Source organism: Labrus bergylta, chromosome 2, assembly GCF_963930695.1.
Source record: "Labrus bergylta chromosome 2, fLabBer1.1, whole genome shotgun sequence".
NCBI classification, from domain to species: domain Eukaryota; kingdom Metazoa; phylum Chordata; class Actinopteri; order Labriformes; family Labridae; genus Labrus; species Labrus bergylta.
In genome coordinates this window covers 3,759,723-3,785,700 of record NC_089196.1, presented here as the reverse complement: position 1 = coordinate 3,785,700, position 25,978 = coordinate 3,759,723, and the positions used below count along the sequence as shown (strand labels likewise).

At 42.5% G+C, this 25,978-nt stretch overlaps 1 protein-coding gene across 3 annotated transcripts; it reads left to right on the top strand.

Annotated features, from left to right (window-relative positions):
• The first annotated feature begins 1,861 nt into the window (after nt 1-1,861).
• golga3 (golgin A3) lies at nt 1,862-25,621 on the top strand. 3 transcript variants are annotated; one of them, XM_065962857.1, is made up of 24 exons: nt 1,862-1,978; nt 4,067-4,333; nt 8,012-8,170; nt 8,918-9,030; nt 9,246-9,967; nt 10,067-10,175; nt 11,244-11,550; nt 11,646-11,848; nt 11,945-12,082; nt 12,496-12,657; nt 12,741-13,109; nt 13,903-13,980; nt 15,632-15,895; nt 15,974-16,068; nt 16,428-16,644; nt 17,289-17,432; nt 17,515-17,712; nt 17,802-17,918; nt 18,910-19,049; nt 19,154-19,286; nt 19,575-19,697; nt 20,783-20,947; nt 22,795-22,964; nt 23,071-25,621. In XM_065962857.1, the coding sequence occupies exons 2-24, from the start codon at nt 4,162-4,164 to the stop codon at nt 23,261-23,263; spliced, it is 4,491 nt and encodes a 1,496-aa protein (XP_065818929.1). In that variant the 5' UTR covers nt 1,862-1,978; nt 4,067-4,161; the 3' UTR covers nt 23,264-25,621. The 3 variants fall into 3 exon arrangements, with proteins under 3 accessions (XP_065818929.1, XP_065818923.1, XP_020510477.2); XM_065962851.1 differs by having other exon boundaries at nt 8,012-8,296; nt 22,798-22,964; XM_020654821.3 differs by having other exon boundaries at nt 8,012-8,296.
• The last annotated feature ends 357 nt before the right edge of the window (nt 25,622-25,978 follow it).

Genomic DNA, 25,978 nt, shown 5'->3' with positions numbered 1-25,978 from the left:
CCCCCTCTATTTAAATAATGATTTAACTATTTAAATGCATCTTTATTGGTTTATTTTACTTTACTGTATATTACTGTCTTTCATTTGTACTTTAATTTATGAAGGCTACTGTATGTTATTTAAATATTTAATTTGTCTTTTACTTGATTTACATTGTGATATTGTTTTTTGTTTACCTGACTGTATATGTGCATTACTCTTCTTGAATAAAGCTAAACAAACAAAACGGGTGAATGCGGCCGGTTCGGGAAACGTAAATGACGTCACTTCCGGTTAGGGAAACGTAATTGACGTCACTTCCATACTGAATGAATCAGGGACAAATATCTGCCTACTGTGCGCGCCTACTGAATAGTAGGTACTAAACAGTATACAGCACGGATAGTACGTACCGCATACTGCCTACTGCATACTGAAAGATTGAGTAGGTAGTAGTTTATATTTTCCACAGCACAAACTACATGATAGTACAACACTTGCATTAACAGTATAAACGCTTTAACAATGACAAAAGTTACTTTTAAGAAGAAATGATTTCATTCGGAATGGATTATGGGATGTGTAGTTCCTTGACTCAGGACAAAAATTATATACACAAACAAAGTCTAACAAAATCCACAAGGATAAAACCAAACATCACCACCTGAAATAAAGTGAATCTCACACTTAAAATCGTCGACAAAAAAAGTGAAATGCTGGCTGAAAGCAAACCAGAGCTGTATCCACTTTTAAATCATAACATAAATTTGTATTTTAAACTGGTTTATAGCATTTGTATTGTCTCATTGTTGTACATGTATTTTAATTTATCCTCATATAGTGTTATGTGGTTTTATGTGATCGAATGTTCTTTACCCAAAGGCCCAACTAGGGACACGAGTTGGAAATTAGCAATAAACTCTTTATGTAGCACATCAGTTTCATGCTTTGTATTGAAACTATGTTAAATTGCATCTTCTCTGTATGAGCCAGTTTAGTGTGCATGTGTATTTATGGATTGTATTTCAATGGGTTTGGTTTATACTGTATTTTTATTTATTTACTTAATTTGGACACTAGGTGGTGGTAACTGATCATTTGGGTTAATTGGTCAGGTGGTATGGTTGAGTGTTTACATGTCACAGGTGAACAGGAAATGTTGGCATAGGTGGTGGGAACATACGATTGTATTTTATCACCCACAATGCTGTGCGAAATTAAACGTAAATCGTCACTTCACGTCAGCCACCAAATCAAAACAAACGAGCATGGATTAATTTAATCAATTTTTAATCTTAATTTAAAGTCCCGACTGAAATCACTACTTTTGATTAACAACAGAAAATATAACAAATATCTGCATTATTATAAAACCTTTCCCCCTCTATTTAAATAATGATTTCACTATTTAAATGTGTCTTTATTTGTTTATTTTACTTTATATTCCTATTTATATACTAACTAATGTTATTTAGTTATTTAATCTGCCTTTTACTTGATTTACATTGTGATATTGTTTTTTGTTTACCTGACAGTATATGTGCATTACTCTTCTTGAATAAAGCTAAACAAACAAAAACAAAAAAAAACGGGTGAATGCGGCCGGTTCGCGTAACGTAAATGACGTCACTTCCTTACTGAATGAATCAGAAGAAGTAGAAACAAATATCTGCCTACTGTGTGTGCATACTGAATAGTAGGTACTAAACAGTATCCTGCACGGATAGTACGTACTGCATACTGCCTACTGACAGATTTAGTAGGTACTTGGCAGTTCGGATACAGCCAAGTTTGGCCGGCAGAATTTAAAAGTAGGCCTATAGGTAGATCACTTGATGTTACACATACTTGTACAGTAGGTGGCGGTATGCACCTTTAAGTTGTTTGCGATCCGCCAAAAAACCGAAAGAAGAAGAAGAAGAAGATGATGTTTCCAGTCGGACAGAAAACGGACGGACACCAAACAGCCACGTAGAGAAAAGGCGAAGCTCGCAGAGAGGTGAGCCTTTACTGCTCTTTGTGACATTTACCGAAACTGTCATTGTATAAACTAAACGCGGGGTTTGTAATGCGCTTCAGCGAAAGTAAATAGTTCGTTTCTTAGTTTGAGATCTGTGAGAATTCACTTCTCTGCGTTTGGAGGTAGCGGGTTAGCCGGGATAGCCTGACAGGTCGTAAACAGATCCGCTAGCTTCCGTTAGCATGGAGAGCTAGTTTTAGACAGCTAGCTTAAAGTTTGCCCTCCTTCATATCAGTCTGAAGAGTTTAACTCGACCCAGCCAATAAACATGTACATTAAAGTTTATTCATGAGTGTCTGTTAGGTCTTCTGATCCGGTGTCAGGGTTTATCTGTGCTGGACCGGGCTAAACCGAGCTAAATTTGGAGTGTTAAAGGGGACATATCATGAAAAATCCACTTGTAGTGTTTTTGAACATATATTTGGGTAACCTGAGTGTCTACTGACCCACAAAATGTGAAATAAACCCATCCAGTCCTTTGTTTGTGGTCTGCATAAGTCTTACAACACAGAAAATGCTCTGTTTCTAATGTGCTCTCCTTGTGATGTCACAGTGGGATTCTGGTAAAAAAAAAAATCCCCTCCCCTGATCTCTCCACCCATGGACTCCACCCCCAGCCTAGAACGAAACTTTTGAGCAGGTTCACCATTTTTATTCTCACTAGCGAAGGAGTGATGTCTACTGGCAAAACTCCGGGGGGGGGGTCATTACATTTAAAGAGACACACACACCAAAACAGAGCGTTCTGAGAGAGCTGGTTTATACAGGGTCACAAACCTCCTCTGGTAATTGATTCATGTTATATTTTGACCAAATCACAGCACAGATGTTTCATTTAGACTACAGGGGACTGTTTGAAAAGGTGGAGGAGGGGATAATATGTCCTGTTTAAAAACAACCGAGCTGAACAGGATTAAATTGAGCTGGGATCCTCTTTACCACAGAGGGAGACCCTTCTTGAAATGACATCTGAGTTATGTATCCGACATCTGCCCAGTTTGTATGCACAGCGTTTATTTTCTCAATACAAACATGGCAGCTTCTCCTTTCCCAAGGACACGGATAATCCCCAAGTCGTAATGAAGTTAAAGTGTGACACCTAACAGGCTTACTTTTAAAGGTGTGTATGTCTTCTCTTCAGATCGTAATGAGCAGAAACAAAGACGAACATTGGAGCTGTCAGTTTTGTCCCGTGATGTTCAAATTAGAGATATTCTATCCTGTTATCTGTGTTTAAAAAAGGAATGTGTTTCAGGTGATTGTTAATCTGTATTTAACGACCAAGTTTGTTCTCCTCTGACCAAGATTATTATAGATTGGGATATTTTACAACTTTTTATTTTGCTTTAGTTTACTTTTTTTTCTTTCTCTTTTAGTAAATGGTTCAGAGACAGATATCAGACAGCTTCTTTAAAAACATCCTATCAAAGATTTTAAATCTAAGGGAAAACGTTTTAACTTCTGCCGCCAGGGAGCTCATCCAAATCTAAACGGACGTACCTGAGACAAACTGTAAGGAAGTAAAGCTTCGTTTTCATTGTAGTGCTGCAGCTCATGGCTGCACTCACGCTGTGGAAATGGACCCAGTGGGGCGGGGAAAGTGCTTTCCAATGGAGCAAAACCTGTGGCGCTGATGGAACCGAGCACACATGGACCATTTGGAAAATTGGCAGATATTCAAAGAGCAAAAAAAAATAAAAATGCATAAAAATTACAAAGAAGCAGCAACAGCTGTCAGGTTTTCAAATTATATATTAAGAGTTGTATTTTTTGATCAATATAGAAGGAGCTGTTCCTTGTCTGAACGTTGTCATGGAGACGATTTGTGGACACCTCTTACAGTTCGGTCTGAACGTCTGTGGGACTGTGCAGGTTGAGTGTTTAAAGTGCCCAGTGATCTTTCTGGATCGGCGTCCTCAGTCTGATATCTGATACATAAATTACGTCAATATTGGATTAAATCTGTAAATATTACCGTCCACAGCAGCCCACTCTTTAAGGAGCAACAGTTTCTTCTTTGTAAATAATATTTATCCTTAATATGAACTTCTTTTTCTCTCTCTATAGTGCTGCTGACGCTGGCATGATCCCAACTGGCCTGCCTCCCTCGAAGATGGCTTTGTGAGGAGTTTCTTTTTTACTGTAACTGTTCAGATTTTTAAATGGAGATGGACACTAATGGATCAGAAGCAACTCAAATGGAGGCTAAAGTCCATCAAGACGATAATGCTAGAAAATCCAAAGAGGCAGACGCCCATGCTGCTGAAGGGGAAACGCTACTGAAACAACGAGGGCTGGAGAACGCACCCAACACAAACGGGGATATTCCCAACGGTGAGTACTAAAGCTCTGAAACCTCCGCCCTCACAAGGGAGGAGTTAGGGGTTGGATGGATGGAGTGTTTTATCTCCTGATGATTAGGGCTGCGCAGTATCTCACAATTTTATCGATGTTGCAATTTGAGCTTCGTAATAAACAGTGAAGATGTCCTTTATTAATCCCACTTATTCCCAACATTGTGCGGCCCTACTGATGAGTCCTTCCCCGATAACCAGTTTCCTGACATTGGGGTGTACATTAACGTTGACAAAGGGAAGCAGAAAGTAGACCCCTGATCCTGTTAGAAAGCAGAAACTACAAGGTTTTAAAAACATATTTGTGTAGTCTGCAGTGGGTTTGCATGGTTTGTAATCGGTAGGTAATGTTTCACATTCCCTTTATGTGTACAGTATCACATCATTTATTCAACACAGACGTTTTGTTCTCAGTATTTTTCTGTGTGAGTTGGGATGAGAGATCATTGCCACTCTGGGGAAGTGACTTTAAATGTCACTTATTCAGCGTTTCTTTATTTTACTGCCTTTGACTCTTTTTGATCTTATTTTTTCACTTTTTGTTTGTTTGTTGTTGTTGCCTGGGTCTATGGTGGTACTTGTGATGTTTGGTTGGATATGCTGTTGTTTGGGTTCTTCTTCTGTTGGGTTCTTGGGCTTGTTATGGTGTTGTGGTTCGAGTGATTCTCATAGAACTATGCTGTACCTGGGCGGTGGAGTTCGTGGGGCTACACTATAGAAACTTGTTTTTTGTATTACTAGCTTAAGTTATGTTTATTATTACGTTTGCATATTAATTCTGCCTTATTGTTTAACTTCTAGCTTGTGAAGAAGCTACCCTAATCTGTCATCTCAACTCTGTCTCCCTTTTATTCTCCTATCCACACACACACACACACACACACACACACACACACACACACACACACACACACACACACACACACACACACACACACACACACACACACACACACACACACACACACACACACACACCACACTACCTGCTCCTCTCTCCTTCCTCCTCCTACACACAGCAGCTTGTCTCACCTTGCCTCGTTCTGTAACTTTGTTAAATTAATTTTGTGTATTGACAATATTCACCATCAGTATGTTAGAGACGCTCAAGTACATTTCCTGCGCTTTTATCTCCATATTTTGTAATCACATCAGGGGATTTGCGCATATGACACGCATCAAAACGATCACTGCAGCTGCAGAAAACTATTAAAACAACGGCATAAGAAGCTCCAGTTTTACAATGAGACGTGGCATCATAATCGTTGCATTAACGGGAGGGACTTATGTCAGCTGACTTCTCTCCCTCTCTTTTTCTCTGTCGTACGTGCAGTGTTTTTTTTATTGATGAACCTAAAAAGGGTCTGTAAATACATTTCAGCGGCCAAATAATATACCTGCGCGGCCCGTCCAGGTGTGGTCTATGTGTGGGAAACTCTTGGTTAATTTGGTGTTTGTTTTGATGTTGATTTTGCTTGTATGTCAAAGCCTTTTGTAAACCTGTGTTTTTAAAGGTGCTATATAAATAAAGTTAATATTATTATTATTATTATTATTACAGCCAAGAAAGTATTTTCTGTAATGTGCTCCATCATGACCGTCCCTGTGCTGCGATTGGCTGATTTCAGTCTCTCCTCTCTGATCTGCATTGTACTGGTATCCTTTTTATCTAACACTTGTATCCTGCCATGCCTGACCTGTTTTAGTGGTTACTAAAAGGCCCGAGGCGCCTCACTGCTCCGTGTTACACGGCTCATTGAACTAACGCGTTAAATAGCTGAGGTGAATTCTAATTAGTCATTATCATGCAGCCACTGTGCTGATAATCTTCAGTGGTTAAAGAGAAGCAGCTTCAGGAGGCATTAGGCACTGAGCAATTTACAATAAGATAATTTACTTTTGTCTGAAAACACATGTGCAACGACAAAGGAAGTTTTAAAGCTATATGTAGAAATTTCCAACATTTACTTTGCTGACTGAAATGATAAAGTGATCTTACTATATGATCATTAAGGAAACATACTATGTTGAAGTGCTGGCTTCTCTGACAACAATGCAGCAGCCAGTATGTCCTCCTTCTAACTTTAGATTCTGCTCCTGAATGCTCTGGATTTGTTTGGACCAGAGAAGGTAGACAGTTTTAAGACACTCCCACACTGCCGTTTTGGACGCCCCTCAGTTTACCAGATATGAGAGCAGTTATCAGGTCAAACCAACAGGTGTTGCAGCGATGGAAGCGGTCAAGAGAAGTGGTTCAGATAGAAGTGATTGTACCCGACCTAAAAAGCCTCTGCATGTTTCTAATAAGCTCCACGAGCGTGCTCAAACAAACAAACACAGACAAATGTGTTTTTCTGACATATCCGCCGCCAGCACCGAGGGGCCACGCGGCCTCGGGTGCGGGGATCTCAAAACCGGTAATGATCCTTCAAACTAGGATCAATATTGGAGATGTTTTTGAAAAATTGAGAAAGGTTAGAACACCGAAAGGTTTACAGACCCATGCAGAGCTGGATAAACACTGAAGCTTCACAGTTCACCACATGGTGAGCTGTGTGAGCATGGACTCTAGAGAGGAGGAGGGCGGGGGGACAGCTCTCTATGTTTTCATTTGGAGTGCAGTACCCATTTTGTTACAATTACCAATGCAGTTACATATTGCTCCTTTAACATGAAAGGCTCTTAGTAGCCACAAAAGCCACTTTTCTTACTTTGACATCCATGTTACTTTGAGTCCATGTTGATGTGTTAAATTAACTCTTGTTCAATTGTTAGCAGTTTTAAAATTTAGGTCTGCACATTTTCTTGGAGAACAATTATCTGTTATGTTAAACAGTGTATTTCAATCCTTGGATTTAGGTTCATCTTACCTTTTTCTTTTGTTCATTTTTTTAAAAGTAATTTGAGGGCAGAGGTCGGATTGGAACCCAGATGCTGCGACGAAGACTACAGCCTCTGTACATGGGGCGAATGACATAACCACTAGGCTATCGGTGCTCCCCATCTTTACCTTTTCTGTAGAACCATAAACATTCAGAATGTATTATTCATAAACATTTTTATAGCATAGCTAAATTTCTCTGCTCACCCAGGACAGTGTCATATGATTTGATTTACAAGCTTAAGCAACATAAGTTTAAATTATAAAACTGGAATCTGACTTTGATGCAGCTGTTGCTATATAATGAATTTTCCACAGATATATGCAACGCCTCCCTTTGCCATCTTGGCCCTTCCCGTATCAAACCAGTGATAAGATCTCGGACTAAATGGCACAGACTGAATGTCTGAATGGCAGAAAATTGTGTTTTTAGATATGCCTTTAATTCACCTTGAGGTTGAAGCTGATGCACAGAAAAGAAAAATATGTTAGGTGCTTTAAATTTGCCTCGATTGTGCGTCTTGATAGTAAGAGGAAATGCAGATAAAGGGAAGCTTACTGCCATGTGCCATAAATATTTGCAGCATCATTTTTCACTTAAGCCATTGTATGTTGACAAAGTTGCCGATCCAGCATGACCAGTGGGATGACTTTCACAGCAGCCTGCTTCTCAAGACGTTATCATGACTGATCGTCACATTCCTGACATCATCTCTCCCCCCCCCCCCCCCCCCACCCACCCACCCCCACCCCCACCCCCCTCCTTTTCCCTTTCAGGTCCCGTCGGTTCTTCAGATGTGATGCCAAATGGGGACGGACCGGCAGAGGGCTTTGGTGCCGGGGGTAAAACTCGTATCTGTGGGTCCCTGTCTCCAACAGCCCTTCCTCAGAGCACCAGCTCCCCTGTCAACTCCCAGACCCAAGAGCACCCCCCAGGTGTGGCTTCTTATCCACCCATGATGCTAGAGAGGTCTGAGGGTGCTAGTGCTGAGGTCACGGTTCACACGGGTGATTCATTGCAGTCGCTCAGACTCAGTATGCCTATGCAGGAGACTGAACTGTGTAAGCATTTACGAATGTGGAGTGTCTTTCCCCTCTACCCCGCCTGCATTGTAACCTCATTGTTCTGTGGGATGTTTTGTTTTTTCAGCCCCAGTGCTTATCCTTTTTTAACCTCCTTGTGCGTGCATTGTTTGAACAGATGGAAGTCGTTTGAGCTTCTCTGCAACTCTCACACATCTGATTGCTTGATTAGATATTGGAGGGGGTTGTTCACTTGGAGCAATGTTTGGACTAATGGCTGCGTTTTTTTGGAACTAACATCTCTCGCATGTTATGTTTTGGGGTATCGGGCACAGGGCTCCAGTAAGCTTCACCGTGGTCTTGAAATGAACCTCCCACGTGTGAAAACACATTAAAATCTTACCTTCGCTTATCATTCGATGGAACATGACTCGTCTAATGTGCTGTTTCTGAACGTCTTAATTTAATCACGTCTATGCTTGCTGCATCGCTAATGGAGTAGATTTTTATGAGAGTAAAACTAAACGACCAGATAGAAAGTATTGGTGCATAGCATGGGGACATATTTCCAATGAAAATAAATGGATTAGGCTCACAGTTGTTGTAGTCTCGATATCGATATCCGGTATTTGATGCGTCTTTGTCTTTAAATACTTTTAGCCTTCGAGAAGCCGTCTCTGGAGATGGAGAATGAGGAGAAGATTCGCCTGGAGGCCCGGCGGCGTCTGGAGGAGCAGCTCAAACAGTACAGAGTGCAGAGACATAAGGAGAGGGTACGTGAAAGAATGTAGGAGGTTGTTTTTTTTTTTTAAGGAAGAATGTGCAACTTTTTGATCCAGTAGATGAACCTTTGAAAATGGATAGACCTTCATGATTTGGAGAAATGTTCAGCAGTACATGAAGATTTTGCCTTATATTTGTATGTTTGTATTTGAGAGTTGAGTCAGGATGGCAGCAACATAGTTTATTTCTTTGTTTCTGTTTCTAGTCTCACCGCAGCACCCCCAAACACAGGCCATTCAGCACCTTGGATCCGGAGCTCATGCTGCATCCTGAGGGTCTTCCCAGGGCCAACACTGTTGCCATGACCACGGAGTATTCCTTCCTTAGGACCAGTGTCCCGCGAGGTCCCAAACTGGGAAGTTTGGGAATTCCCCCACCCAGGGAGAGAAAGTCCAGGTCACCCCGCCCAAGTAAGATCCACTCGTTGGCTGACTACAAGTCTGCTGATAGCGATGGTGGGAGTGTCGGAGGCGGGGGCGTGAGAGCAGCAGACAACACCATGAGCTCCCTCCATTCCACCATGAGCTCGGTCTCCACTCTGTCCGAGGTCAGTGTGATGTCAGAGGGCAGCACCTGTGAGACCGAGGCGCAGCCGGTCGCTTCGCTTCAGGCCGGGGACAATGTGTCTGAAGTTGATGGCAGTGAATCGGGAACAAGACCAGGGAACGATGGCAATGACAGTGACAGCTCGTCTTACAGCAGTGTGTCTACCAGGGGGACGTATGGTTTGCTCTCTGCCGCAGTAGAAAGACAGAGGGGACCCTACACGGTGGAGGGGAGGGAGATCGCTCCCGATGCTATGGGACAGTTCCCCTCCCTGCAGGAGGTGCTGCAGGCAGCCAGTGAAGAGCAGCACCTGCTGGAGCTGGAGCAGGAGAGAGAGGGGACTGCAGAGCCTCGGAGTCGCAGAGACAGTTTCTCCAGCAGGTCAGTAGAAAGACCGGCCTAGATCACTCTAGAGACTGTGTTCATGTAGAATTTAAGCCGATGTATTAACGAAAAAATGCTTATTTTGTATGTTTTCAGTGTCTCTCTGGAGAGTTCAGTGATGGGCCATGATGAAATGCTGCAGGTGTTGAAAGAGAAGATGAGACTTGAGGGTCAGTTGGAGTCTTTGTCATCAGAGGCCAATCAGGTAAGATTACATGATGACCCCTTGTAATCATGATTTCTGTTTCCAGTCATCCAAACACATCCTTTTGCAGGAGATGATCTATGTAGTAGGTCCACTGACTACAGACTAAATTTCCCTGTTGTGGATTCAATAAAGGTTTATTGTATCTCATCTTACACCCTCACCTGTTGAACATTAATCTTTCTTATGACCTAATATCTTATGATACCTGACAGAGAATAGAAGATGATTTTGAAAGTAGCATTCCCTCAGTGCTCCGTCTACACCCCACCTCCTTCCCCTCTTGTGCTCTCTTAAAAAGTTAAAAGCCACGCCCCTCACTTACATGCACGAGCGCCGTTTCTCCAGAAGTGGACCTCAGCTCATCTCTTGCTTGGTGTAGAAACTACGTTGTCTCATGTCTCATTCAGCACTAAGTAAACTCACAGTATAAACTCATATATTTACATATATAAAACCTTTGTTTGCTTTGTTTCCCAGCACAGCTTGCAACACACAATGAATGGGATTGCATTTTTAGTTGCGTCATGTTGCATGTGATGGTGAAGGCTGCACTCGTGGTTGCAACGGTGTATTGGACGCAGCCAACTTTCTAGATAATAAAAATGGTGTCAAAAGAGCGTCTTATACGCGTTAAGTATTTAGATGCATTACCAGCAACCCAGTTGAAAAACTAGGCTGGTGTATTTGTAACAGTATGTGGCGGTAGGAAAGCCGTACACTTGGACGGCACAGGGACGTGTCTCAGAAGAACATTAAAGAAATGATTGTTGTGTACTAGCAATGAGGCTTGTTTCACCAAAAGGACAAAGAAGGGACACTGTGCAGGACTAGTGTTGTATTTGTATCACATACTGTGTTCTTCACTATTTACTCATATATTTAAATATGTATATGATGTGTACAGTGTTTCCTGTTAGTGCTTCTAATAAATGTCAGGTTGGGATTTATAGCATCAAAGAAAGATTACTTTAAGCTTAATGGCAATTAGCTTCGCTGGGAGACACCTCGTTGGAAACACCCAGAGTAACTGGGCTCAAGTTCTTACAACAATGATCTGTCCCCCAGGCTCTTAAGGAGAAGACGGAGCTGCAGGCCCAGCTGGCTACAGTGAACGCTCAGCTGCAGGCTAAGAAGGAGGAGGCTCAGGTCAGCCAGGAGAAGCAGAGCATCCTCAATACGGAGGTTGGCACCCTGCGCAAGACCTGCAGCCAGCTAGAGAAGGCCATGGTGGAGCTCCAGGGAAGCCTGGAGAGCAAGAACGCCAGTCTGGCTTCTGTTAGCAACGACCTAAAGGTGGCTGAAGACCAATACAACAGGCTGATGGGGAAGGTGGAGGAGATGCAAAACACTGTAACGTCCAGAGACACTGCAGGTAAGGGATGGAACCAACGAATACGCCCTGACTCCATGTTGTTTTCTTGTCCACACTCATGACTAAATCTGATGTTTTGACTTTCACCTCTGCAGTTCAGGAGTTGCGTCTGCAGATGGGGGGTCTTCATGGTCAGCTTCAGCAGGTCCAGCTGGAGCGCAGCACCCTGCAGAGCCGGTTGAAGACCTCTCAGGCTGAAATCGACTCACTGCAGCAGGTCAGACTGTGGTACCAGCAGCAGCTAGCACTGGCCCAGGAGGCGAGGGTGCGACTGCAAAGTGAAATGGCAAACATGCAGGTAATGGGTGATCGATGCGGTTCATCGAGGCTTCACATATGTTAGTCATCATTTTTGAATTGACATTTTTTTGTTGTTTTGTTTTTCTCTCTACAGGCTGGACAGATGACTCAGATCGGTGTCCTTGAACATTTGAAGCTGGAAAATGTGACTCTGTCCCACCAGCTCAATGAGACACAACACCGCTCCATCAAAGACAAAGAACGAATCGCTGTCCAGCTGCAGAGCATCGAGGTACACTCACCAGCCTCTCATTGTCAATATGCCAACACCGGGTACAAGTCAGTAAAGGGGCGGCTGTGGCTCAGTGGTAGAGTTGATTCCCAGCTCCTGCAGCCACATGTCGATGTTTCCTTGGGCAAGACATTGAACCCCCAGTTGCTCCTGCTGCTTCATCAGTGGTGTATGAATGCGTATGAACGTATGAGTTAATACTGATGGACTCTTTACATCGCAGCCTCTACCATCAGTGTGGGAATGTGTAGATGTGACCTGCAGAAGAGGAGAAAAGAACAAAGCAAGCTCAAGTCCATTTACCATTTAGAGGACCTCACATTAAGCAGGCTTTTCTAAATGATCATAGATAGAATCTTGTATTGTTGTGCATCTGTTTCTTTTTTTAAAGTCATGTTCTGTTTGTGACCTAGGCCGACATGCTGACACAGGAAGCAGCTTACAAGCAGATCCAGGATGCAAAGTCCATGGTGGAGGATGACCTGCAGCTCAAACTGGACGAATTCGAGGAAGAGCGAGATCGCTTAATTAAAATGGCCAACACAGCCAGCACCCTTGAAAGGGAACTAGAGCAGGTAGTTACAAATGTAATGTTTGTATGTTTTCAGTCTTTGTTGTTTTCTGCTCTAAACTGGTTTTCACGCTCCATCCCTCTCAGGTGAGGTTGACCCTTTCCCAGAAGGACTTGCAGCTGCAGTCACTTCAGAAGGAGCACCTGGAGCTGATGCGCCAGCTGACCACCACTCAGGAGAACCTGCAGACCAAAGAGCAGTCCATCAACCAGCTGGAGGCTCGTTACCTGGAACTCGAGGCCCAGCTAGCAGAGCTGCAGACGGACAGCAGTGCCAAGGACGACAACATCCAGTTCCTCCAGAATGAGAAGATCGTGTTGGAGGTGGCACTGCAGGCAGCCAGGGCCGACAAGAGCCAACTTGACGAAAACGCTGAACGGCTCGGAGAGGATGTTCTGATAGCTTCAGATGTCTTGGATCAGCTCAGACAGGAAGTCCAGGTCAAAGCCAATCAGGTATGAGACAGGTGGGAGGTGAAGAGGTTAGACCACCAGAGACAAAAGGGCACTAGCATGAGAAAATGAAAGCAAAGGTAATCAAACTCTTACCAGTTACTTCACAACAAACAGACACCGCCCTTACTTTTAGTTTTAGGCTATTAGTTTATTTGAATCAGGGACAGTGTACAAAAGAAACTCTCAGAAGAGAAGAGATGCTTTGTACCAGATTTAGATAACTAGCTCATTTCCATCTGTTGTCACTGGACAGGTGATGGCAAGAGTAAAATACAAATCAACCAGTCATGCACACACACACACACTCATACACATTTCTCTTTGACATTGAAATATGTCCATCTACTTCTATGGATACTTGCGGTGAAAACAGCTATCATTTTTATATGAATTAGTGTGCCTACAATTTCTAGGATCACTCAATCGATCCTTTAGTCTATAAAGTTGTGAGAGAGGCTAACCAAACGTTGGCAGAGCCTCTGACATCACTTCAGTATCAGACCCGATACCGATATAAGATCGGATCGGTCCCCAGCAATGTATCGCCCACCATTTCAACTTCATCCTTTTTACGTCATGTCCACAGCGTCCCCCCCCCAATTGTGAACATCCTGATCTGGAGAATTTCAGGGGAAGTCCTCCTGACATTCTCTGGAAATTTTCATTAGTGCATGTATGTAAACAGCGATGGTGTATCATTTTTTTCTTTTGGTGTTAGACCCCCCCCCACACACACACACGCACACACACACCATGTGATAATGATTAATGTAAATCTCTTTATCTGTTGCAGATTGAAACTCTCAAACAGGAAAATAGTTCCCTGAAGAAACAAGCTCAGAAACTGAAGGAGCAGTTCCAACAACAAAAGGTGAGCCTTTGTTTTTTACTGTGAGATCAGTTGGGAGCAGCGAGGGAGAAGCTTCACTGTAGAAGTCAATATGTACATTTTTAAAACCCTTGTCAGGAATTTGCCAGCTGAGTTTATCTGAGGGTGACACGGGGACACGTATTGTGGAGCCAGATGGCTGTGTGCTTGTTGACACGCCTCAGAGGATTTATCAGTGATGGATGCTGCTCGTTTCACATCGACAGGCTGTCATAAAGAGGGCGGAGTCTATTGACAGAATGACAGTTTGTGAATTGTTTTCTATGTCTTTCAAGACTTTGTGGAGCCTTCAGACTCACTCAATAGCGTTTATCTCTGTCCTTCAATTGAAAGCGAGGCTGCTCTCAGCAACCCATGAAAAACCATACTGTCCCTCTGGTGGTAAATAAGAAACAAAACAATTGGCATTTTTCTGCATTTACATGAACTCAATGAGATTGAGGTTCAGTTTTGATTGTCCAAAGGTGAAGAAAGAAAATAGCATGAAAAGGATGATAAGCGTTCACACTTACTCAATGATTCAAAAAGTCGCTTTTCGTCTAGGGATGTTCATAGGTCGACTGCGTTCCTTCAGACTGATTGACTAGTCTGAAGTCAAGAAAACAGCAGAGTTTATTTTAAATTGGCAAACATGATTTAATGAGCCATTCACAGTTTCACGGTACCGACCGTGTGTACAACCTTCTCCCCTCAGGCCACAGCTACAGATCTCTCACCTTCAGGACTAAGAGAGCCACGTCAAGCTTTGTGCCCACATCCATCAGGCTCAGAAATGGCTGCTCTATGTTTTAACACCACACTTTTGACCGCTCATAACAATTATTTATAACCTATTTATCATGCTTTTAATACAGCCACTTGTATGTGTGTGCTTTTGTTTAATCTGAGCTGTGTGCGCACTGACGCTCTTTTACACAACTGAAGTTTCTAACACGTAAATTAAGTTATTTGAAGTTGAAGTGGCAAACGTTAGCAGTGCTAGCGTCGCCTGCTTTTGGCCCTCCCTGCAGCTTAACATGCACAAAGCGGTTACACGTGGTTATTTCTGACATTTTGATGTGGGGTGTGAATGTGCCATCGGGTCATCTTTTTCACTTTCTAACTGAAACGTGAATTGTATCTAAAGGCGTTTGCACACCGATCTCTTCTAGGTGTATTTCAGGTTTTTAGTGGTCACGTTTCATACGCTACTCTCTATACTTAAACCACACACAAAAAAAAGAATCCCACCAATTTCCACAAAGGTAGTGACACTACACACAGACACACACACACACACACACACACACACACACACACACACACACACACACACACACACACAGGGATGGAAGTGAAAAACCATAGTTAATTGAAATGTTTTGGAGTCAGTGTCAAAATATGACCAACAAAATATGAGATTGAATTTCTTTTTTAACATGCTTCAATCTCTGATGAAAGAATAAAAACGACTCAGTGTGCAATGGCCTTAACTCCGACATAGAGATGACACGGTGTGGGATTAAAATACTGGTGCAGCCATTTTGTAAAGTACTTTGTAAGAAAAAAACATAAAGGAGCGAGACGACTCACTTTCCTCCAAAGAGGAGAAATATCACTTCCTCATGAAGACGCACATTTGTTACATTTCCAGGTGATGGTGGAAGCATACCGCCGCGACGCCAGCTCTAAAGACCAGTTGATCTCTGAGCTGAAGTCCACCAAAAAGCGTCTTCTGGCGGAGGTGAAGGACCTGAAGCAGGAGCTGCTGGGCGCTCAGGGGGAGAAGAAGGAGGCCGAGCTGGAACAGGCCCGACTGCAGAAGGAGGTGCTGCGAGTCCAGGAGCAGATGAGCAACATGGAGACACATCTGCAAACAATCCAGGAAGAAAGGGACCAGCTAGAAACCCAGATCCAGGTAATCATGATACCTTTCTGATATGTTTCTGATTAAATTCATGGCGCTTAGTACTTTAAAAAATATCCCCTGTTTCAGTCTCTACAGTTTGACCAGAGCCAGCTGGCAGCAGTGACGGAGGAGAACGAAGGCCTGAGGAAACAGGTGGAGCAGTTGGAGGGGGAAGCCAAAAAGTAAGTCATGTGCTGCATGGAGATCTGGGTAGCTTGAATGATTCCCACATTAATGATTTGGACTGCAATGAACATCTCTGTTGTCGAGTGCTATTTATAAACACAAGTAGAACGCACTGATTATATCATTCCTTTTCTCCACGTCGATATGTGAGTCACTGCGGGTTGTTTTCAAAGTCCTTCCAAACCGTTTCACCTAGTTTAGTTTGGTTTGTTTGCTTTTAAATTAGATTTTAAAGTCTGTTAAGTGTATATATATATATATATATATATATATATATATCTGGATCTATGTTTCATGTGTATGCATGTTGTGTGCTGTCAGAAAAACAACAGAGTGTCTCTGATGCGTCACACAGGGCCATCTCGGAGCAGAAGGTGCGTGTGAAGCGGCTGGGGACAGATCTGACCAGCGCTCAGAAGGAGATGAAGGCCAAACACAAAGCCTATGAAAACGCTGTCGGTATCCTGAGCAGGAGGCTGCAAGAGGCTCTGAGTGACAAGGAGACGGCCGAGGCAGAGCTCGTCAAACTCAAGGCCCAGGTGTCCGATGGGGGGAACAGCCAGGTCTTACAGGTACTGTATAGACAAGCCAAGGTTTATCAGAAACAACAGCTTCTGTTGTTTCAGAAACAACAGTTCTACAATTTGTTTAGAAGACGCTTTTGTCCAAAGAAACGTACACCAGAGAGCGATCATAAAGTTTGGCAAAAAAAGTCAGTTAATTGGCATAAACAAAAGCATTGTTAGAAAAGTGACAAAGTGAGGTATTGCACATTTACAAGAGGGGAAAGACAAATTAAACAGGTATGGCTGCTGTTGCCTTGGTGATGTCAGATGCTGTCTGCCAGTGTGTACAGGCACAATCTGAAAAGAATAGTCCTGCTGTTTGGGAATGGGCTCGTGGCTCTGCTCTCACTTTCTGTGTGTGTGCAGTCGTACGACGAAAATATCAATTAGCCAGAAAATTATCGGACCAGTGGGGAGCAGCGGATCTGGCTACAATTATTTGTAAGCCCAAGACCGTAGAGATGCATCATCTATAACACGGATACTTGTTGTTTTGCACTGAATAAATTCAAGACATGTACTTTTGGCTGTTGTTAAGACAAACATAAGACGACATTTTAAAATATCTTGTTATTGTGAATAATCTTGAAAACTCTGCTGTAAAGGGATGGAGACATGTTGAAGTTGATTTGCTTTATTTTCTCCTCCAGGAGAAGATAAAGGTCCTGCAAGTCGAGCTGCAGGTTGTGACCAAAAGCAAAAGCATGCTGGAGAAGGAGCTGCAGGAGGTGATCACCCTCACCTCCACAGAGCTGGAGGAGTATCAGGAGAAGGTTATGGAGCTCGAAGACGAGGTGAACAATTATGGCCTGGAGTCATTCGATTAGTGCATTCATGGACGCTGTTCTGTATTGATGACACGAGTTGATTTCACAGCTTCAGGAGGCCCGCTGCTTCAAGAAGCGGATTCGAAAATTAGAGGACGCCAACAAGAAGCTCACACTGGAGCTGGAACACGAAAAGGGGAAATTGGCAGGATTGGCACAATCCCACAATACACTGCGGGAGCATTCCAACATTTTGGAGACGGCCTTAGCTAAGAGAGAGGCAGATCTTGTCCAGCTCAACTTACAGGTGAGAAAAGAGATGTTGATAGTTTCTGTGTATACTTATAACGTGTAGTGACTCCTGAAGGCAAAGATTGAATCTTTTGTTTTGTTCAGGTTCAAGCTGTTCTGAAGCGCAAAGAGGAGGAGGACCAGCAGATGAAGCAGGTGGTACAAACGCTGCAGCTAGCGTTGGAAAAGGAGAAAACCAAAGTGAAGGACCTAAGGGAACAGGTAGGACTCTCAGCTGTACATCAACGTGTGCAAGGCTCTCATCATTTCCATTTGCCGTTCAAATGATTCCACACTCTGTCAGTCAAATATAGATTTGAATAGTCATTTTGAGACAACTTGCTTTGTAAAGGGCACATTACAAAGCCTATAGAGCGCCACAGGAATGAGTCCTAAAACCAGGAAGTAAATTAGCATTTGAGCGCCATGGGGTCTAACGTCTAAAAGTCAATGTGGATTTTGAATGGGTTTGTGGTTAGATGCCTGAAATAAGGTCTGTGGTTAACATAAGCTGAAGAGATGTTGGTGTTTTGTTAGACCACATAAACTACGTTAGGTAACACCCCCACTTGTGAATTTTGAAGTTTTTACGCGTCTTTAAAAAGGCGGTTGCTAACAAGCGGCTAAATGTGACTACAGTGGTTGTCGGGGACATTAAACGTCATCACGCCGGACACAGAGGTCGGGAATTCTCACTAGTCGGAGATGTCTCCTGTAGGTTTAATCTTTAGGTTAAGGTGAATATTATGTTAGTAAACAGTTTATTAAGCTACGTGGATTAGTTTATCAGAGATCGTCTGAAGCATAACGCTAGTGACGTCACAATCATCCGACCGTGGTGTAGTTAGCTTGTAGCATAACGTTAGCTTTTTACTTCTGTCGGCCGCATTAACGCTTCAAACATCATAAAAATGGTGTTCATCTGTGAAGATTATCCTGCTGAACAAAACGCCTACGCTTCAGAAACACGTGTTAGCCACAGAGCTTATTTTCTGAAATGATCCAAAATTCAATTAAAAATTCCCATAGGGCGAATTCTCGTTAGACCCCATGGTGACGGTACTTCTGGGTTGGCCTACAAAAATACGTTATATGGTTTGTTCTCTATAGGAGTGACGAGCAGGATTACAACATACATCTATCGTGCAGTGGGTTCAGCCGCTTCCACTGTCTTAGGTTCTCTAATGTTGTGATCATGTGATGTGTCCTCTAGGTGGCAGCAGCAAAGGCTGAAGCAGCCCACAACAGACGGCACTACCGGGCAGCCATGCTGGAGCTGTCAGAGATCAAAAAGGACCTGCAGGCCAAAGAGGACCTGGTCAAAGCTCTGCAGAATGAATCTCACAAACTACAGTATGTGCATGTCCCTGACTGAAGGACGCTTTTTTCATATTAATAACACACGCTAGTTGTAGATGTTACCTCCCCTTCATGTCTGATTATGTCATACTGTGCAGGGCTCAGGATGAGCAGCACGCTCAGGAGGTGTCACGGTTCCAGGAGGAGCTGGCTGAGGCCCGTTTACAGCTCCAGATCCTCCAGAAACAGCTGGATGAGGAACTCGCCAAGCAGCCTCTCACTAACCAAGAGGTAAAGAACGAGGGCTATACGTAGATATGTAGAATGTCGACCTTCTTTAATGTCCTGATAAGGAGATTATCCTTAAGATATAATAAAGATGATCTGGTCAGTTTGAATATGTGATTTTATTTTTAGCCTATGTTTATTGTAATATATTCTTCTGATCATGATCTATTTTATTATTGGGTTAGGGTTTGTTTGTTTTCATGTTGCATTCCTCTTCTCTTCAGTACGTTTTAGATTTAGTTTGACTGAGACTTTAGTGACACTGATTTCTAACGCTGACTGTGCGTTCAGGTGGAGGATCTGAAGTGGGAGGTGGAGCAGAGACAGAGGGAGATCGAGGCTCAAAAGCAGCAGCTGGAGATGATGGAGCAGTGTCAACACAGAGAACTCGACAACCTACAGAGAGCTCTGCAGGCAAGTGTTCACTTGAGAAAAAGAGGAAGAAGAAGAAGATATACTTTATTAATCCCAAGAGAGGAGTTTCAATTTGACACTGTTGTTGTTCAACATGCAACACACACATGCACAAACAGGATCCTATGGACATGCAGTAATGGAGAGATGTCAGAGTGAGGGGGCTGCCAACAGGGAGCGCTCCTGAGCTTGTTGGGGGGGGGGGGGGGGGGGGGGGGGGTTTGGTACATTATTCAAGGGTACCTGCACAGTGCTCAGGAAGTGATCTGACACCTCTCCAGCTACTAGACCAATTTCCAGACATTGTCCGCACCGACCGGCCTGCTCCCAACCCCGGGCCGTATCCGAATTGCCAAGTACATACTCAATCTGTCAGTCGGCAGTCGGTTAGTACCTACTATTTAGTATGCACACACAGTAGGCAGATATTTGTGCCTCCTTCGTCTGATTCATTCAGTATGGAAGTGACGTCATTTACGTTTCTCGAACCGGCCGCATTCACCTGTTTTTTTTTATTTTAGTTTTTTTTTTAGCTTTATTCAAGAAAAGTAATGCGCATATACAGTCAGGTAAACAAAAAACAATATCACAATGTAAATCAAGTAAAAGGCAGATTAAATAACTAAATAACATACAGTACATACAGGAAAGTACAAATGAAAGACAGTAATATACAGAATATAAAATAAACCAATAAAGACGCATTTAAATAGTGAAATCATTATTTAAATAGAGGGGGAAAGGTTTTATAATAATGCGGATATTTGTTATATTTTCAGTTGTTAATTAAAAGTAGTGATTTCAGTCGGGACTTTAAATTAAGATAAAAAATTGATTCAATTAATCAACTTCTTCTCACAACGCCCTCTGTTTGTCAACAAACACACGCTGTCTCTGAGGGGGAGGCAACAGCACTGTGTGACTTACTTTAGTGCAGTTGCATCAGAGACCATCGGTCGGAGATCAAGTGCCCCAAACCTGAATACTACATATTGTTGCTTTATGAATAATTCTCCCTGCTCTTTTCTGTAAGATAAATGATGGTTTATGTTTGTAATGTAAACAAAGGTCCCTCTCTGTGTCAGAACATAAAGGTGGAGCTGGAGTCGGTGCAGGAGGAGCTGAGCGGCACCAGGAAGGACAAGTTCATGCTGCAGGCTAAAGTGGGTGAGCTGAGGAACAGCATGAAGACAGTTCTGCTGCAGAACCAGCAACTCAAACAGGACCTGAAACAGAGCCGCTTAAGGAAGGTAAGGATTTCTCTTCTCTCTTACGAGCTGTCCTTTCTTTTTGTGTTTCTACGGCTTTTTAGACAGCTTTCAAGCAACAGCACTTAACATTTAACCTTCAGTAATTTGAAGGTCAGATATTCTACAAAATACACTTCACCATGTTTTTCTACTACTGTAAGTCCCTAGTCCGTCTACAAACCCCCCAATGATGAGTAAAGTCCATCCTCTCCGTCTTCTGCCTGCTCCACTTTTCAGAAAATGTGTGCTCAAACAGGCTGTTTGGAGATTTTCCCTTCATGACATCACAAAGGGCAGTAACCCCTCCCACAGCTAGGTGTTTGTTCTGCCCGTAAACAATAGGGCAGAGTGGATTTAGAACAAGAAACTTCACACACATGTTTTGAGGAGCTCTGAGACTTATTTAAACTGGTTGAAGAGGAGGAGAATATGTGACCTTTAAAGCAGTACTTATGTATTGGCCTTTAATCTGTAGCTTTATACTGTTGAATCTCTACTTACTTATCTTTGCATGAAGGCTTTCAAATACTCAAAAAATATAACAGTACAAAATTAAAGGTTTATAAAATATTGTATGTCCGTTTTTTTTAATGAATAACTTGCTCTGTTTTACACATCCAGGATGTAACCACCTATTTATTTTACTAAAGCTTACAAAGCTGACAATCTTTGCCCCCAATCTTGGAAATACATTTCAAGCAGGAAGTTCCTGCCGGAGATACGTGACTAAAGGCTCACTCACACTAGATTATCCATACCTTGCCTTAGCACGCTTCACCCCTAAAGTCCAGTCTGTTTGACCAGCGTGAGTGCTCCGATCTGTGCTAAAGCACGGTACACTTTCTTGGCCCTGGTACACTTTGAAGAGGTGTGCTTCGGCACGGTACAGTTCATGCACAAGCATGGGTACAAAACATGGACAGCCTTCATTATGGAGAAACCCCAGAGTGTTCTGTCTGTATCTGACTAACATGACTCAAAATAAAGACACAAAGTCAGTAAAGTAGCTGTCATGTTCTCTGTGTTGTGTCTTGTAAACTAAGCACGCTTCATGATCACATAAAGTCATGCATGTGTTGTGTTATGATGTTATGTACAAGAGGTAACCGTGCTCAGGCCCGGTTAGTCCTGGAGCAGTGTGAGTGCAGGCCAGTGGGGGAATGGGGAGGGGGGACAATCGTGCTTCAACACCGTACAGGACAACTTTGCCTAGTGTGAGTGCGCCCTAAATGAATCCCTATCGTGCTTTCATTGAATCACTCCTGTCTTTTTCTTTGGTGTCATGGTTCAGTCAAACATCTTTAAAAGAGAAAAACTCCTTAAATCGGATTGTAAAATGGTCCAGTCGTCTGATACTGTGATTGATGAAATGATTCCCTCTGTATAGTGCTTTTCAGCTTCTCCCCTCTGGACGCAGGCTTTTAGTCCCTAGGTGCAGAACAGAGCGGTACAAACAAGCTGACAACAGCTTTGTTCCTGCTGCTATCACTGCACGGAACAAGCTGTAGCCATGTTTGCACAAACACTTTATTTGTTAATTTATGGCCAAAACGTATTTGTAGCCTGCCTGGAGAGATTATTTACTTGTGTCTTTAATTGATCTTATCGGTGGATATTTCTCTCACCTAAGCCCTGATTGGTGGAACCTTGAGTGCTTCTATCACTCCCTATCTTTTTTTAGTTACATTCTTGAGTTGGTTTAGATCTCCTTCTCTCTTATGTGTTCATTGTTGCATTTGTCTTGTAATCTGTGTGTCATGATGGATGTCGATTTTGCTGGCTGCAAACAAATCTAGTACAAATAAAGTAACTTGAACCTGATGCTGTTTTTTTTGTTTTTGTTGTAGCAGCAGCGAATGGAGCTGAAGAGTGAGGGAAACCCATCCACCCCAGTGACGCCAGTTAAGATCCCAGACTGCCCAGTGCCTGCCTCACTGCTGGATGAGCTGCTGAAACCTTCAACGTCTGTCAACAAGGAGCCCCTCAACAACCTGCACAACTGTCTACGGCAGCTCAAGTAAGCATGATCCAAAAAAAAAAGTCAACATGAAGCTGTTTAATGTGTCGCGCTGTGCGGCTCTCCAAATCTTCATAACGTGTAATGTTTTGTAATTGATTCTCAGGGAGGAGATGGACAGTCTCCAGAGGCAGATGGAGGAACACACAGTGACGGTTCACGAGTCCATGAGCTCATGGACAGACACGGAGGAGGGACTGGCTCAACTGGGGGTCGAAAACGACATCGCCAAATCATCGACGCCGCTCAATAACACGGCGGTGGAAAACCACAATGACGCTGAACAACAGCAATCATAACAGAAGAACTTTTTTTCTCAGGCCAATTGAGGGAGAGTGGAGTTTTATCCACGACGGCACTTTTAAGCCCCTTATATCCTTTCTCGTTTCTTACCAATTGCTGCCAACATTTGGCATCCTCCCATCGGCACAGACGTGCTTCTGCAGAGTAATACTTTGTACACCATAGCTTTATTCTTTCTTTCTTATGTTTTATACTTTTGTTGTGCCATTTACACATTTATTTATTTTAGATTTAAGGGATTAAAACTTGTCTGACAGCCTCCCCAAAAGGATTCCCCCACCTTCACTTCGGTCGTCATAGATACAAATAGTGATTCAGCTTCATCTACCGGGTCAGTTTTACTCACAGAAAGGTATTTAGTCCTCCGAGTATAATACCAGTGGATTCGATGCTACTTGACTGACATTGTTTGCAAAAAAGTGAAGTCTGATACGTGTTCACAGACTGGCGATGAACTGTTCCTCCACGTTGTTGTGCCTGTGAATGAGTGAAGCTGCTCGTCTGTGTTTTGAACTTACATGATTACACCTCCACGCGGTTTCCAAGCAGTCGATGATGACACTTCACTTCTTTTCCATGAAGTTAAAAGTCCTGCAACAGCTGTCCGTTTATGTTTATTGTACGGCCTCTTTGTTGAAATGCAGTGTTTCTTAGATCTGTTGTTACCATATCAACCCTAAAACCATTGTTCTCAGTTATGTGTGGAGGGGGTCAGCGCAGCACGGCCTGCCATCGTTTGAAGCAAAAAAAGAAAGAAAAGAAAAAGCCTTAAAGCGATATTTAGCATACTGTAAAGGACTGCGTTGGTTTGAATGGGCATATTTCTGCTTGGGGTGTGTGCAAGATTTGAGCTGTAATAATGTAAATGTGTGTACTGAAGAATGGTTTATTTGTAAAATACTTGTTGCTCTCTTAAACTGACACTGCACATGAGATGATCGAGACTTTACTGACGGAGAAGGAAGCAGAAATATGACTTCCTCTAACAGCAGATGTGTTCCTTTCTGTTACATTTGGTACATGACTGTACTGACACGATAGGACTTCCCCCTGAATCAGACGTCGTTCTGGTTTTTATGGCTGTGTCATGATTGTTGTTTTCAGAGTTTAATATATGAGTATACTTCCTTTTTTCCTTTTGTATGATTGTAAATTAATCAATTGTCTAGCAATGTTAAAAGATGAATTACGAGATATGAAATATAAATTGAAGTCTAAGCGGACTAATTTACAAAGTGTAGAGGGGGTCACTGGACGGTACGTCGACTGCAGAGGTGCTCACTGCCTCACTGAAAACCTTTTTCATCACGGTATGCTCATAACTTTCCAAAGGGACAAAAAAAAAAACATGTTACGAGGGAAATGATTATTGAGGAAATTAACAATGGATATATTAAAATACTGTGTGCTGAAGTATTTTGACTGTTTTTTCTAGGGGTCGACTGATATTAGTCTTTCAAGGCCGATCCCGATTATTAGTCACGAGATGGATTACCGATATATTTGGAACTGATATGCATTCACAGTCTCCGTCAAAAGAGTCTGAACATCCTGGACACACGGGTGTAAAAACTGGCACCATGAGAAGAAGTATTTCTCCCAAATTATGAATCCTTCAAACCCAAAGACAATTTAAAAAAAAAAAAAAACGGTGAAGAGGTTTTCTTGGCAGCGATAATGAAGCCTTAAGTACGACATACAATCCATCGTCATGTTGGTTAGTGAGCATTATGTGTCGACTGATGTTTGATTTTCAGAGCCGATACTGATAGCGATTATTAGCATTTCATGAGACTGATATTTAGAACCGATAAGCATTCACAATAAAAACTTAAATCTTTCCGTAAAAATTTAGAATTTTTAAAGTTACAAACTCCAGCATGAGATTTAGTTTAAATGCTCAACCGGAGACTCTCCTCCTGCTCCAGCCTGCTCTCGTTTCTGTGCATATCAGTGTTGCCCAAGCTTCAGTGTCGATTGGTTCTTACTCGTGTGACATCTAGCCAATCAGATCGTGTTGTGGGTGGGACAATAGGTCAGACAGAGTGGTGAGTGAAAGCAGACCTCCCTAAAATACAACGCTGAAACAGATAATCGGCCAAATGCAGAATATCGCCCCCCACCCCGACCGGGCGGATAATCGGTCGACCCCTAGTATCTTCCAGTCTACCTTTCTCTGTAACGTTGGGTCGTATGTAATAACACTTGCTAGGGCACCTGTGCTCTACGCACCTTGCTGTATCTGCTTTTTTTTTTTCTTTCTAAAGATATGAAATGATTCATTCCTTTGTTATAACATTTGTTTTTTGGAGATGTGATTGTATTTATCATAAAATTGCACTATTCATCCGTCACTATAGTTTGTGATCATTAAGTGAATTCTGCTCCACCTACATGCTGAAAATATGTCTAAAGTTTTATTTATTTTAATTCAGCATCATTGAACAGTTACGTTTTTCTTTTTTTGCGTAGCTTACCAAAAGATATCGGGTTATACTAAAGCAAAAGGCATTTGATCCTAAAACTTTAGCTTTAAAAAGGAGTATAAAGACAAATATATATAATAGTGATATACAATGAAACTGCACATTTTACTGTTATTAGAAATATCCTTTATTTACATGATTTATTATTATATTACGATACACTTGTGATGTTCCAAGTAACCTTTCAGATCAAATTATTTCAATGGTGTTGGGATGTTTCTGAGA